The sequence below is a fragment of the Sander vitreus genome, chromosome 17 (genome assembly GCF_031162955.1).
Source record: "Sander vitreus isolate 19-12246 chromosome 17, sanVit1, whole genome shotgun sequence".
Classification (NCBI taxonomy): Eukaryota; Metazoa; Chordata; class Actinopteri; order Perciformes; family Percidae; genus Sander; species Sander vitreus.
Window position 1 is genome coordinate 25,452,170 of NC_135871.1, and position 16,433 is coordinate 25,468,602.

General features: G+C 42.3%; 1 protein-coding gene across 9 annotated transcripts in view; it reads right to left on the bottom strand.

Moving 5' to 3' along the window:
• Window positions 1–16,433, bottom strand: part of ehbp1 (EH domain binding protein 1) — a 152,868-nt gene that overhangs the window by 79,410 nt on the left and 57,025 nt on the right. For all 9 annotated transcript variants that reach the window (XM_078272660.1, XM_078272656.1, XM_078272653.1 and 6 more), the window contains 2 exons: window positions 16,300–16,433; window positions 12,974–13,220 (listed from right to left, as the gene is read on the bottom strand). The exon at window positions 16,300–16,433 is cut by the window's right edge and continues 131 nt beyond it. In XM_078272660.1, coding sequence (XP_078128786.1) covers window positions 12,974–13,220; window positions 16,300–16,433 — 381 coding nt within the window. The remainder of the gene's footprint in view (window positions 1–12,973; window positions 13,221–16,299) is intronic.

Genomic DNA, 16,433 nt, shown 5'->3' on the forward strand with positions numbered 1-16,433 from the left:
AAATCACTAAAAAGTATGGAGGCCATTAAAACTGGCATTTCAGGGTCATAAAAAAAGATACAAGTGAAACGCTTTATAAGTTGGAAGCTTTGTCTTTCCCTCTGGGGCAATACGCTTCAATGGAAACTTAACTGGCCTCAACCCAATGACATAAACCCACGACTCTGGAGAGAAAAGAGCTTCCGTGTCTCTCAAATCTCACTTCCATGGCTTCAAAGCAGTGTCAGAAAGTGTCAGATTTGAGGAGGTGTTGAATCTCATACTCTTTAAAACTTGTAATCCGCTCAAGGAGCCAACGGCAAGAAGCCTTATACACACAAACACACATCGCAAAGCACACATAAACACACAGACATACTTGAAATGACAACAGGGTCTACAGTAGAAAGGCACACACACTGTATATAAATACACACACATTCTAATGTACTCGCAAACTGAATTGAAAGATTACAGTACAAAAACTAAGAGACATTCACAGTTTAGAAAAGGTAGGCAAACACACAGTACACTCAGCTCTTATCCAATATGTACACACACCTTTGAAAAACATTAATACCTGTTCACATTTAAGAGGATAAAGGTTAGTGCACTTAAGTGGCCTGTCCATTCTGCAACTGGAAGCTCTCATCTGATTGGCTGGGCTCCAACTTCCAACACGCTCAATTACTTAATTGCACCTTCAATCAAAACAAGCAATTTGTTTAATCTGGGCTTTCTACGTGCGACGTCGTCACATTAGAAAAAGACAGAGCCAAAAGAAAAATTATCACCTTGCGTCATATTACCCATGAAATTGTGCTTCGGATTTCAAACGTTGCCTGCATGAGAGCAGAAGGGAGGGAGCAAAGTCCAATCAAAAGTTCAATTATGTAAATGGAGATGTGGAGAAGATGGAACAATAGGGAAAGGGGGGGGGGGGAGGACAAAAGGCAGGAACAGGAGAGGAGAGCGAATGTAGCGTGAAAAATAATACACATTAACATACAAAGGATATATCGCATTACTGTTGTAATCACACCGAGGAGGGGCTCCTTCCAAAGAGAGCCGTGAGAGAAAGTGTGTGTGCACGTATGTGTGACTGTGCATGTAGACACTGTTTAGTTAAGTCAGGCATTATTTTATGTGTGTGAACAGGTGGAGAGAGAATGATAACCCTTTACACCTGAGAGCTCGCAGTTGAATGTTTGACAGACTGAACCTGCTACTTTTGACCAAGGCACTTCGCTGCTATGCCACCTAGCCAGACAATATTGGGACAGTTTGTTCCACAAAATGATTAACAAATCTTTATGCCAAGGCTCTGTGTAATATCACAAAGTGGGAAAATATGCAAATACATTCATCATGATGCGGGGGGTGGTGCTAGTGATTTGCTCAGAACAAGATATGCTTCCCATCTAGCAGTGAACCTGCAGGCCAAGACAGAGGGCCTTTCGGCAGTTGGCTACTGAGATGTAAAATGCAAAAATCAGGAAAAGCAGTTTCCTTTTCCAGGACCATTTTGCTTCCAAGGCATATTCTGCTCCAAAGGCATAACCATGCAATGCAGCAAAAAAGCAGAACAGGAGAGGAAAGGCAAGGCTTTGAAATTGAAATAAAAACCATTCACTGAAAAAAACAAAAACATCATGAAATAACAGTTTGGAGGAGGCGGCAGACAAAGGAGTGGCTGTGCCAGCTTGCAGTGTGCCCACCCGTCCGCTTGCAAGCCTAACGTGTAACACAGGGCCATAATGCGGTGTAAGTGCTGGCTTTAGCTTGTCATGGAAACCACAGTAGCATTACCCACACTCACGCCTCTGCAAATTAGCTTTGGCGGGGGAAAAAAGGCCACACAGGGTTGGTAGGTTTGGGATCGAGTGTCTGTGTGCGCGGAAAAGAGGGTGGGGGTCGAGGGTATGGATGCTAGGATCCGGTTAGGGACATAAAAAGACAACTGATGATCCTGATGGTGAGACCACCACCATCTCTTCCCTCCTATGGGTTACACAGATCCAGCAGAAGAGATTACAAACTCCTTCTGGGTCAATCACTTCTCTTCCTTATCCACAACATGAGGTCTCAACCACCTTTTTCAAAAATTCAATGTCAACCGTTCAGAGTGAGTTCAAAGCCTGTTTTGTCCATTTACCTCTGCTTGTACACTATTTTTTATGGCAACACCATCAGTCAAAGTCTTTGTTGTTGTGGTTGTTGATTGCCAACTTGCATCCAAAACAGTGACTGTCAGGTCAAGTGCTGTGGTGTTGTTATGAGGTCCAATTAATACTTCAGATTTCAAACTTGAATCAGAAAAAGTCTGATTTGACTTGCCTGCAGCATATTTGTCAGTGATTGTGCTAAGAGCTGGACCAATAAATCTGCCAATATAAGCGTTTTGCACACATATCGGTATTGAAGTATACATCAACTGATAAATAACGAGGTTGCAGTACAGATATGCGAAAGTTAAGTTTGAGGGAGTTTAGCAACACTGTCACTAATATACCAGCGAGCACTGACAGAGATTATCAGGTGTTATAAACTTTCAAATATGAATATGCGTCTCGGCCTTAAAAGTCCAGTATCTGTCGGACTATTATTGTGTTTCACGCAGCAGCCACATTACAAATTATATGTAAAGCATGATGCCTTCTATTAACATGTACTGTGCTGGTCATTAGTGGACTGACCGATGTTGGTAACTAGTGAATCATTTGCATACTATCGGCCAAGCAAATGAAATAGAAAAAGAATCCAAAGACAACCCATCTCTTCACTCTTGCTCCACCTCATCATCTTCCTCGGATAAATAAATAAGCTTTGAGAGAAGGATGAGAAGGAGGAAAAGAAAGAGGGGTGGGTCTTATAAATCTATAACGTATTAATCTCCTTTAACTGCCATCTTCAACAAACAAATTAATGGTGCAATGGATTCAGAGATCAGCTGTGCTGATAACGCCGCCATTTATCAATTAATCTAAGCCTGGGCAGGGAAAACTCATTAAGGAGGCACTTTAGGAATTATGTTCCGCAGGTAAAGGTCTGGGGGTCTTGACACAGCAGTTGTGCCCCCCCCTCCCACTACAGACTGCCATTGTCCAGCGCAGCGTGGGTTCCAAAGTGATGAGAGGGGTGATAGCACAGCCAATTAAAATGAACATAATTACAAAGTCACCCCTTTGACTCCTGATCAGAATACACATGCATCAACACACACACGGTTTAAAGACGCTGGTTGGCTCCTATTCATGAATAAAACTGTGGCCCATATATACACACACACACACACACACACACACACACACACACACACACACACACACAGGAGGAGGAAGGGTGTGGTGGAGGAAAATACTACACACAGGAAGAGTCGGAGGAAGTATCGATAAAGAAAGTAAAGAGAAAAAGAGATGAAAAAGAACATGTGAATACCTGTGATGCAGTAGTTTATGGTGTATCACTGATGATTTACAGTTCTAAAATTTAACAAATAAGAGTACCCAGGTGTCAACATACATATCTGTCATCAACATATCTGATGAGTTGAGCATCGTGTCATGCACCAACAAATCCTAATTTGCAAATCATCTAAATCAGTGGTTCCCAACCTGGGGTCCGGGGACCCCTCAGGGGGGCGGCAAAGATCACAGGGGGTGCGCAAGTCTTTATCTGGTTTGAGGTTGAGGTAAAAAAAATATATATATTTGCACACGTTAAACAAATTATGATAATACACTAGAATATATAATGTATACAAAAGTCGGAATAAAAACTATATATTTTTGTTCTCGCTTAAAATTGTAGGCAGGTTACTTAGTAGGCCAAACCTCCGGGACCTCTTAACCTGGGACCCTTGCTGTCATCAGGTCAGCTGCTATCATCTTCGTTTTTCCTGCTGCCACGGCATCACTATTTTATGAATGAAACATGGCGGAGAAACGTAAAAGTGCAGATTACTGCTCTCTATCAAAAAAGAGGGTTACCTCAACTTCGGTTTCGGAGGAGGGGCTCAGCTTTTCTTAGACATAAGTAGGGGGGGCGCCAAGGAAAAAAGGTTGGGAACCACTGATCTAAATAATACTCCATTTCTACACCATTTGCCTCAAGCAATTTTTCTTTTTTAGTATGTAATGTTTAGTATGCTAACATGCTAACGTTAGCTCGCAGGTGGCACGATTTTAAGGTGTTTTGTCATGGAGTTGATGGAGAAATGAAAAACTTTGACCTACTGATGGTGCCAAATGAAAGTAAGGAGATCATCAAAGTCATTAGGATTCATTCTCCTAACGTCTGTCTATCAGTCCCATAGTCATCACAATATTTCACTACGGCTCAGTGTACCAACAAAACCACCAAACAATGGACAGATTCCACCATTCCACTAGCATCACTAAAAATGTAAGCACCAAAAACTACTTTGGGTAAAACCGAGTTATGTGCTTCGTTAGTCCGCGCTTCTGATGTTAAGGTGTGATGTTAGTAGAGCTACAAACTGGGGTCAAAGTGTGCAAACTCGCTGCATGTTCGGATTATGACCAAGACAAGACTGCATGATCAAACCTTGCTGAGCTACAACGAGAATGCTCAGTTAAAAGCTAAGGAAATGATCCCACTCAGTGATCTACGAGTTAAGCACTGAAAATGCCACTTAGTATTTCCTATAGCACATAAGAGCACACACCTGCATACCATACCAATCCAAAAGAGGGGGTGCTGGAGGGCTTTATAAAGAGGCAATTAAAGCCTTATCATTTCTACACTCGCTCTCCTTTCCTCAAACACAGAGTATGCACGCACGCACACACACTAACACACACACACACAATTTGAAAGACAAATCACTCAGACTAATTCATAAGGTACTTCTAAGGTCCTTTTTAAATTACGGAGAACGGTTGGTTTAATTCAATTAAAATGTAGCAGGGCCCACTTAAAGATGACGGGAGTAAGGTATGGCATGACTAAGTGAGAGCTGTATTCAAAAATGTGCGGGGGGTCTTAGTCGGAGGAGTTTTCAAGTGCATGGACTTCTATCTCCTCACCCAAAGCCCCCTTAAACCTCACCCCAAAACCCTGGATCCTTCTGGGTTTAAGCCCACACACACCTGGAGGACTGGGGCAGATTAAGACCAGATTAAGATAAAGTTACCCCTTCTTCGGCCGCTATGTCATTCAAACCCCTGGCCTCTATGGCCACTGGATGGAAGAACACACAAGACAAAAAGGTTTGGTTCATTCACATATACACACACACAGGCACGCACACACAAAGGACTTTCTGGTCATCCTCATAAGCCCTATTAGTCTGCTATAGAGCCTCTCATAGCAGACATCAATCACGGAGGGATTAGTCAATTCCCTCTCTAAATGAGTGGCGAGGGAAACCTCCCTTCAACTCTAAAGCAGGTCTCTCTCTTTCAGAGATTACACAGCGATTTGTTTTCATTTTGTTCCATCTTCATCGTTTTCTGTTTGGCTTGCTTTTCATTTCTCTCTTTCTTGCTCTGCGTCTCCCTCGTTCTCTCCTGCTTGCAGCTTGTGAGGTAATCCTTGGCAGATAAAACTAAGGAGGACTTACCAAAGGCAGATTACAAGCGGCGCTTTGCGGAAGGCCCTTTTACACCAGTCGGCGCGGGTATTGAGAAGAGTGAGCTCTTCGCAGTGTTTAACTTGTGAACTCGACATGCACCCAACAGAGGAAGAGGTGGAAAAATGATAGCCGCATTACAGTAACTGGATCAAAATATATCCCTTACAACACACACACGATTGCACATTAGTACACACAACACAAGTTCCTTCTTTCATTGCAACCATGTATAAAATTGAATTCAGAATAGTCCCTAAATACATATTAACATTAGATTTTTTATTTAGTCTGTTAAAATGATTAAACATATCAATGTCTGTCCTGTGAGGCTTTCCGACCAGAGGGATTTTTGCAGTTCTTAGAACTAAACATTCCTAGAACACTTTTTTCGTTGTGTTCCGACAGGAAAGATTTGGGGATTTTTAAGTTCCTCTGGCCTCAGTAGCAGACTTTTTTTAGCTCCTACTTCAGAGCAGGGTCTTTTCCCTTTTCCCTTTTCCTAGGTGTACTTGATTGGTCCAACTTATAAGTCACGCCCACTGCCAACTCAGAACTTGCAGTTCACTTCTGACAACGTTTTAGGCGAGAAATTAACTGTTTAGATTTCGAATACAGGCAGTCTTGCGAAAATTGATGCCGAATTGACAATTTGCTTCAAAGTTTTCGGAGTTCAGAAGCTCCATGAAGTGAGGCGACAGCCAGCAAGCGCCTGCCCCGGCTTCTAGCTCGTCGCTCGGCCAGTCATGCTCAGACACCTCGCGGTAAGCTGGAGGTCTCTCAGACCGCTCTCGTAAATAAGAGGCTTTTACTTCGCAGTTGACGGTTCGTTTGTTTAAATATCACAAGACATGTCCATCATAAGATTGTCATAACTGTCTTTTCGGAGTTAAACTCCACAAGCGTGTCCGTCAAACTCACACACACACACACACAGGGTCTGTTCCGAGTATAATAAAGCCCCGTCTGTGTTGAGCAAAACATTATGTGAATTACTACGAGAATGGACGTGCATTTAATATAGGAAAAGTGCACAAGTATTAGCATCATTTGTTGTTGTTGTATGTGGCGCTAAGGTCTAGTGACGATGCTATAAAGACCGTTGCCGTGCTTGCGTCACTTCCTTACCCCTCCCTACCAGTCCCTATGGCCACTTGGCCAGTGGGAATGCAAACGGAAAAAAAGATTTTGGGGGAAGAGTAGTTCTTAGAACTGCTTAGAAGTGTACTTTTCCTCTAAAAAGTACAAGTAGTATCTGGTCGGAAAGCACCTATTGTGTATCAAGACATAATTCATGTATTAGTCCTGTGAGGAGATCAGCTCCTCTTTGAGCAACTCCATGTCTTTCAAACAGGCTCCTATGGGGTTTTTTTCTTCCCTGATTCCCAGAGTTAGAGGATTCAAAGATTTAGGTATCATTTTGCCATGTCCAGTTCATATTCACAAAACAGGCACCTAAAACTAACCTTAAGACAACTTGAACCAGAACATTACCTTATCTAAACATCCCCTTAAACTTTTTCAACTTTTGAGAAAGGTTGAGATTGTTCAGTAGTCAGTAATGTCTTATACCTTTCTACCCAACTTGATGACAGCGATGCCCTGCAGCATGAAACGACAACAGGAAGCCCAATGATCGGACCTAAACTGCATGTCAGAAGAAACTGGGTCTCCTCTCTCCCACAAGATCCAATGACAGACCACTCAGATGGCAAAGAGTTGGGGAGGGGTCCACACTGGGAAAAGGAAGACATTGAGAGGTACTGACTTAGCCTTACTCCTCTCAAGGATTATTCTCCTAATATTACACAGCTTATGGAAAGGCCAATGTGGCCAAAGGGAAGCCAATGAGTCTTCAATACCTAGGTTTCAGAAATTGACCTCTATGACCGTTTCCCTGCTAATATTGATTTCAGGTTCTGAAATGTAATAAATACAGCTCTCCTTTGATTATTTACTTTAACCCAACAGTATAGAGTAGCTCTACAAATCACACTAGACATTTCATTTATTTATTTATTTTGGCATTTTTAGGCCTTTATTTGGATAGGACAACTTAGACTTGAAAGGGGAGAGAGAAGGGGAATGACCTGCAGTAAAAGGCCACAGGTTGGAGTTAAACCTGCAGCTGCTGCGTTGAGGAGTAAACCTCTATATATGGGCGCCCGCTCTATCGGATGAGCTAGCCAGGGGCCCTTCATATTTCATTTTAAGTTAACCTAAACTTTGTATCCAGAAAAACTAACCAAAAACTAAAACAATCAAGTCAATTTAGTTAACTGTATTTGATTTATGATAAGGACACCCTTAATACTGACTCTACTATAAATTAGAATTTTATCCTAACATTTACATAATATGAATTAGTTGCCCTAATTGAAAAATATGCATAATGTAGAAATTCATACTCATTCCTCTATAAAACATCATTACAAGCAACAAATACTAATGCTCACATTGGTAAAGGCCATAGTGTCTTAACAAAAGTGCTCGGAAATACAGAAGAATATAGGATTCATACATTCTGCTTTATGCAAGCAAATGAGACATGAAGAGAGCAATGTTGGTGAGATTTTAGAAGTTCTACTCTGGCACAGGACACATTTTCAAATTTCAAATACTGAAACATTCATTATTAAAAGTTACACATAACATGTCATTACGCTGTGAGACTTAATTTCTTTATGTCCTACATCTGAGAGTCTTTGTTAAAAGGTATGTCAAAGTTATCAGAGAAGATAGAATAACTTTGGACTGGATATAATGATAACAAGACGAGAGACCTTGGACCGGGCAAAGAAGATCAGAGGTGACTGTCCTTGTCTCTTGGGCCCCCCACTGTCCTCCAAAAACATCCCTCAGTCATCATGTCAACCTCAGTAACACTTCACTGTGCGGTTGTGGTCCTCTACTGCTGCGAACCCTGGTGAAAGCTAATTAAGAAATATCGCAGCCTTCTGCGAACTCAATTAAATAATGTTAATTTATTCTAATTTCAATTTGGAGGTAGTCTGAACTGAAGGAGTGGCTGTGAAAACAAAGTCTGGGAGAGGAAGGAGAGCTCTGGCCTCTGCCTCCCCCACGGCACAGGAGCTCTCACAACCTGCAAAACTCTATTTAATTTGAACCCTTTGATTAACATAAGTAATCACACAAGCCCTTCAACTGAAGGGGAGAAAGAAAACATACATCTAGTGTTGGTTCACTTTCTCACCTCTGGAAAGAATGAGTGTGTAAAAAGGAAAGGGAAATAGAGGGAAAAGTGGTAAAGTAACAGTGACATCATGTTAAATTATGGTAGTTTTTTACCTAGGTGATATCAACAAAGAGTACAGTAACCTAATAGCCAAAGCAAAGCGTGCCTAATAAAGTCTTGCAAACGCAAAATATATTCAGCTATTTTGTAGTAACCTCTATTTTATGAACAGTTCTGGGATCTACATAATGTCAGACCGACTAAGTGCCAGCAACTCCAAGTTGAAGACGGCTTACTCTTTCTTTGAGTAAATATTAAGATAATGTAGAACTTTTTTGTTCAAACTTTTGCCCTCAAACAAATGTCAGCTTCCAACTTTTCTTTATATGAAAATAAGGCAAATACTTCATGAAGCGGAAACTTGATAAAAATCCAAAGATCAGAGCATCTAAGTGTAGAGCGGTCTGACTATGGAATAGAGATGGAGATGAAAGAAAAAGGAGGAGCAGGGGATCACTGAATTACTAGGAGGGGTGAAATCAGCCCCAGAGAAAAGAGATGGACTGAATCAGACCAGATAGAGCTCACAACCCGCCCAACAGGAACTCCCTCTGTTCATTTACATTAATCCCACAGACGTTTCCATCCTTCCAGCTCCTTTACAGATGCTAAACTTGAACTTGACGCCTTTGAGGATCTACTGTATATCTCCCAGACAGGAGAATGGACAGATACATTGGCATGACAGACATGGAGCATTTAATGAAACACTGAAGTGCAACTTTCACCAACTTGAAGACAGATTTGAGATACTAACAAAAATTACTAAAAGTAACTATATGTATATTATTTAAAGATGACAGAGGCATTTGTGAATGCTCAGTGGTGACAATAGTTAAAGAATCCCGGTTGTGAGTCAAGGTAAAGACCTTCTCTTAACAACAACCACCGGAGAGCGACCCAGAGGAGGCACTTAACCTACCGAGCTGCTAACTGGTCAACTGTGAAATGCTGCAGTTGTACTGGGGGACTTAAGTCCAGTATTTTGAGTGTGTGTATTTATTTATATATAAAGAGTACAGACACTCAGCCTTATTCATTGTCTCCATTTAGGCCAGACACTGCTGTCTAAAACATCAGGAGATACGCTCCCTAGTATTGTCAGATGAAAGCTAACAAGAGGGGAACCAAATAGAAGAAACAGGTACACAAGTGGCAGAGATTGCATTAATTGTATGTGAAGTCTGCTAGGCATCCTGGAGAAGAAAACTAAATGCTTTTGGAACCGCCATAGATGCGGCAGGTTGTACGTCTACATTTGCATCTCTAGACCTTGCATGTTAAATGTAAATTTTCTAATCATTGGTCTCACAAGTCCCCCTGGATTGTCTCAAGATGTAACACCCCAACAACTGGTAATCCACATTTGGATAATACATCCAATAAATGCATTTTAGTTGTTCGGTATTGCCATCTTATTCGGTCCATAAATTTGCTAGTGCTGAACGCTTGTTCCACTGGTAGAAATCAATCTTGTTGGAGCTTAATGTAAATCCAATCCATATGTGTAATACCCATGTATAGAGTAAGTGGGTGCACACCATATGTCCTGTAGATGTCCCGATTTTTCACAGGCTGGCACTGAAGTGGGTGGTTTTAATGCAATGACAAGGAGGATTTAGCATTGAACTTTGTCTTTTAGATGTAGTTCTACATCTAAAAGACAAAGTTCAATGCTAAATCTCCCCGAGTGAATTCATTCATAACAAGGACAAGAGAGTTTAGCTAAGCCAAAATATGACACTATTCATTTTCAGTATATAATAGATAGGTATTTTACTGACTCACATCATAATATATAAACATGATCCATTGTCCCTTTCGTACATCCTTCTTTTCCACTGCTGTACCTTGCTCTTATCTTGAAAGAAAAAAATGCATCTTTCCTGCTTTAGCTTTTTTTCTTTCTATTCCTATCTTTTAAATATCAGCCAGTGATCACAGGAATATTATTCGAGCACTGAGGGTCTGACCCCCACACATTTGAACTGTTTGTTGGGTGTAACTATGGTGATCAGGCAGTTAAAGCTTAGGTTACCTTTGCTCTGAATAAATGTGTAAAATGGGATTCAAGACATGCTAATCTCTTCTTGGTTAGCAATGACAAGATTTCATTTAACAAAACACGTATGAGACATTTCATACCCTTTAGGGCAGGTTGTAAATGTATAACTGAGTATGGCAGCTTTCAATATATTCAATATATTAATTTCTAATCACATTTGGAGATTATACCTAGTTGTCTGCATGTGTGTGTTTATCTTAGTCCTACATACCAATTGCCCACATAAATAGTTGGTAGAAATAAATATAAATGGAGAATACACCACCTTGAAACATCTATTATGAGCGACGTAGAGGTTAGCTGTGTTTTGGGGGGAAGGTTATAACTGCCCCAGTACATACTCACTGAACTGAGCCTTAGGCATGCTAGAAACTATACGAACAGATACATGCATGCATGCATGCAAGCACACATCTATACTCTGCACACGTTCATAGTGTGATGATGTGTTGGTTTCGTCTTGGCCTCTCATAGTGGGAATGTCTCCTCTTAATCCTCTCTGACTTCATACATTCAAAGGTCATCTCAAAGCCTACACATGGCTGAGGCGTGCGTGTGTGTGTGTGTGTGTGTGATAGTGCTTTGTGTGAATAAAAATAGAGAAACATATTCACACTAGCTGTATATGTCAACAAACCCTGTAGGCCTATCCTTGTTTACTGTGAACACCCTATCTCTCCTTCTACTATTCCCTGGCCAGCTTCCTTCTCTTCCCCCCACTGTTCTCCTTTCCTCTACCCTTCACTATCTTCCACCACCTATTCTCCTTCACTGCACCCCCTCCTCTTCAATCCTCACCCACAATTCATTCTTTGCAGCCCACCCTCCCTCCCTCCACCCCGAGCTCTAGAGGCAGGGGCATCTCTTGGCGAAGTGTGGCCCACCACAGGCCACTGGCTTTGGGTAATTAAAGTGGTTTAGGCCCCTTCACCCACGGTCACAGGCAACTGCAGCTGGGTGATAAAGGCACTGTGCCATAATTACATGGACGGCCAGCATCACCGCCCAGCTACACTAAAACAGTCAGCTAGCCAGCTGCATGGGAAGGAGGGACCTGTGTGTGTGTGTGTGTGTGTGTGTGTGTGTTTGTGTGTAAGTAACTGTATAGAGTGTGTTTGCGTGCGTGTGTGTGTGTGTGTGTGTGTGTGTGTGTGTGTGTGTGTATACACACAGGGGGTCAACACCCCCTTGTGATCGCTCTGCTGTAGTTAAGCCTCCTGTGTTTAAGCCCCACATAGGCTCATGAGCCCCTACACACACACTCATTTTTAACCCACACCCGTCCCCACACCCCCAGCCAATCATTCCCCACCAGTGGTCTGACTCCTGCCGTGAGTGTGTGTGACCATCAGCCATTTAATTAGACCCAGCCATGATTTACCTAATTTAAATAAATAAATAAACATACGAAAACACCCCAATAAACAAATACCTATATTCAAATGAGGAGCTGGGGAGTTTCATGAGCATAAAGAATGGGGCAGAAGATGGGATTGTGCAGGCGGAAAAAAAGCCAATGTAAGGACCACTGGATGTGGACACACAAGCGCAAACACCCACACCCACACAGCCACATGCTTCAAAAAGCTCACTTATAATAACACATCTTACAAAGGAGGAGTCTGAATAAAGAACAGTAAGTCAAATTGTCTAGAGCTGTGGAATTCTGTGATTTTAGGGCTCAGTTTACATTAAAAATGTACTGCCTTCGTTACTATCTAAATAAAATTTTACATTTACTGTATTTGGCAAACTTATTAAACTAATTGTGCCCATTAAAAAAAAAAATATGTTAAAAGCATTGAACTCCATTATTCACGCCATTATTCAGTTATCACTGCCAAAAATGACTCCTTTATTTAGGGCTGGGTATCGACCCTGAATACTTTTTTGGTACTGACATGTGTCTATAGCACCGAGTATACTGAAGATAAATCGATGCATGCTCATATGCTTTTTTGATTAGACTTATTTGATTTTTTTTCTGATATAAATCATTTGTGGTTTTGTTGTCACATGCGTCTGTGTACCTGTTGAGGGGATAAATCAAGTTTGTTACATTTAAGTGAAGGCTGTTTACCTTGGGGGAAGAGGAGGCCAGCTCTCTCCCCATCACTGCTGCAACTGGGCTGGGCCCGACTGGCTGGGCTCTCTCCGTGTCTGGGCTAGAGCTGGGTTTGGGAGCTGGCGCACTTGGGCCAAGGCCAGGGCTGGAACTTGGGAGCGGTGGAGCCCTCCTCTTCTGGCCGCTGCCCACATCCAGGGACGGGCTGCCAGCGGAGGGCCGCACAGGGCTTGATGTCCTTGGCTCGTAGAACGGGTTGGTTCTGAGAAAGGAGGGAGAGGTGACAGGCAAGAGCAAGGCAAGATGTCATGTTAGAAAGTGCATGGGTCTAACACAGACTGCAATATTTTTTTTAAATTTAATAGTAAAATGAATATAGTAATGTGCGCAGAGTGTGAAATTATTAAGATTTATAGGACCTTTTGCCTCAAAGACCAACAGTGTTTGTCAACAAGTCACCAAAACTGTCAACATTGCAAGAAATAACAAAAACTGCCATGAGGATTTATATAAAACAAAATGCCATTGCATTTTTGATACAACATATAATTAGGCATGATTTGGCTATGGATATTACAGCAATTTGATTCAGTGGCACTATATATAAAGACTAGAGCACACATGTAAAATTATAGATTCCTATAGCTAGCCATGAATTGTTAGCACTATTTAAACCCATCTTTGGCTGCACATTGTTTAGTTAAAGGAAATTGCTACATGGAAACAAGAGTTTGGTGCAATACAATGAACAACACACACAATTGGTAAGGTAACTGAAGATGCAGGTGCACTGAGGTCAGGTCTGCGTGACCTCATATCCTTACTGCCCAAGGTGGGCTACTGACAGACAGGCAGGAGCACGAAGGCATACACACACATGCAAGCATGCACTGACACACACACACACACACACACACACACACACACACACACACACACACACACATACCAGAGTGTTATCAATATACAGGCATGCTTGTGGCACTGAAAGCAGGGGCAAGTTCTTGAGGCATTCACTCAACATGGGACAAGCAATCCTAAACAAACAAGTGAATTGGACGGAGAGAGTGGGGGTGAGAGCGAGAGTGATAATGAAAAAAGCTGATTGACTAGGTATCTGTCTGAAAGAGAAGGTTAGAGCGACTCAGTGTCTATCTAACTGCAGAGCGATACGAAGAGGGAAAAAAAGAAGGAAGTGAAGAAAAGAAAAGCAGGCAGGCCTATAGAGCGATTTTAACAGACCAGTGCTGGCTAAAAGACATGTGAAAGGGCTCCAGTCAAAACACTGCGTTGCCCTCTTGAACTTTCTATTCAACAGAGAACTGCTTTTGGTGTAAGAGATGGAGCAAAAGAAACATACCAGTCAATAACCTGTCTGTCTTTAGACAGCCAAAAGGACTAAAACATATGGCTATATCTGTGTGACAGCTTCGCTCAACAGCCACAATCTACAAGTTTACATTTACAATTTAGGCACGGCCACTCGTCTACAGAAGTCGTCTGTGTAGTGCTGAGTGTGAGTGCTATAGAGGGATCCACACAGAATGAAAGTTTGTTCAAGTTCTTAGTCACCGATTAAATGGTATCATGAAAACTTGCTGAGGTGGAAACAGATGTCCCCTCTTTGACAGGATGGTTTATTTTACTTATAAAACGAGTCTGCGGTCATTGATTTATTTTTTGGATAGGAGACACATATTGCAGATGAAGTATGCTATCTAATGATGTACTATTCAATGGATTACGTAAAAATGTTCTTGCTTATGAAGTAACTGGTAGTTTGTCACTGGCAGTGTAGATATACTGAAGTGATGTAAAACTGGAAGATGAAGGATGGGGGGGGGAGGCAGGACTCAAGAGGAGAGAGGTGAAATAAAAATGAGCAGAGTCTAAAGCTATGTTTAGATGGAAACGATCTGAAGAGAAAACGCAAAAATGGCGTTGCCTTCTCACATTTTATTCCGCGTTTAGACGAGCGTTTTGGGGGGGGAATCCACATGCATATGGTGACGTAAAAGTGTGTGAAATTCGATGTAGTATGCACACCAGGCGGCTAGGTGGTAGTGTGAAGCAATGCCACACAACACCACCAAGTCCGTGCGCCTGCGTAGAACCTTCCTTCTACTTCTCTCCCTCTCCTCCTCCTCTCTCCCTTCCTCTCCCTAGTAGCGCGAAACCAAAACATGGCGAAGTGAACAACAAAAGCTGACAATTTTGTCTGGACAGACGAGGAGGTGGAGTTATTGCTCCAAACAACCTACAAAGCCACAAAGGCACAACAGGGAGTGGACTGGGAGTCCTGCCAGTCAAAATATATAGACATATAGACATATCCTGTACCTGGAGGGACGTCATAGCCACATGAGAAAGACGCTATCTGTAAATGTCAGATATCATCAAAACTGAGAGCCATCCGGACCAAGTATAGGCAGGCTGTGGATACCCAATGGCGGAGTGTCCATGGGTGAGTAATCTATATTTTGATTTATGTAACGAAATATGGGGTGCCACCGTGAGCAGATCGGAGCAGACTTTTGCGTTTTTACCCTTTAGACGGGAACGCGACGGTGGAGCGTTTTTAAGATTTCCACTCTGGAGGGTGGTTTCACTTTTTTGCGTTTTTAAGCCCCAAAAACGCCGTCGCCATCTAAACGAAAGGCACATCTGATATGTCGCGTTGTCGTGTAAACAGGGCCTAAGAAAGGACGTTTAGGAAGATGGCAAGGAGGTAAAGTATGGGGCTACAAGTTGATAAGGGAGAGAGGAAAGGAGGGATCAACAAAGGAGGGAAAGGAGGGAGACAAGGTTAAAGAATGCAGTGAAACAACAGGGCCCTTGTTCCCGTTGAAAGAGCTGCCTCGTCACTCTGCCCTGAAGGGGGGGGGCGGGAAGTACCCCTTTAAAAGGAGGGGTGTGCAAGACTTGGCCTGCCAACAGCAATCAAGCTGGGCAGGCTGGATCCTTCCAGACTGATTCTACTATGGGCTACTCTGCTGTTATGCTCAACAGTTTAGGAAAGTGGGTTTATCCAAATCCCTCTAGCAAACAATATAACATAGGTTTCACTACTCTGACACACACACAAAAAGCCCTGTATACATAAAGACAGGGGCTTCAGGTCTCCAAATATTGTGCCAATGCAAGTGACAGTGTAACTAATGTGAATCAAAGTGGGAAAATACAACAGGACAAAACATGCAAGGTGTACACTTTTCTTAATGGCACAGTCATCTATCATATTTGCCTTGTCAGGGTTCACATAGTTCACCATTTCCTGTGTCAGCCAATTGAAAATATTAAAAGATGAAGAATTGGGACATAATGAAGACATAAAGTCTTACTCATCAAGCATCTCCTCCTCGTTGTGAGAGATGTCGGCGTATAAGTACTTGCTCATGTCGACAGGCCGTACTCCTTTCCTCTGCCTGGGCTTAGGGGGTTCTGGGTCTGGCTGGAGATCCATGTCCTGGTCGGG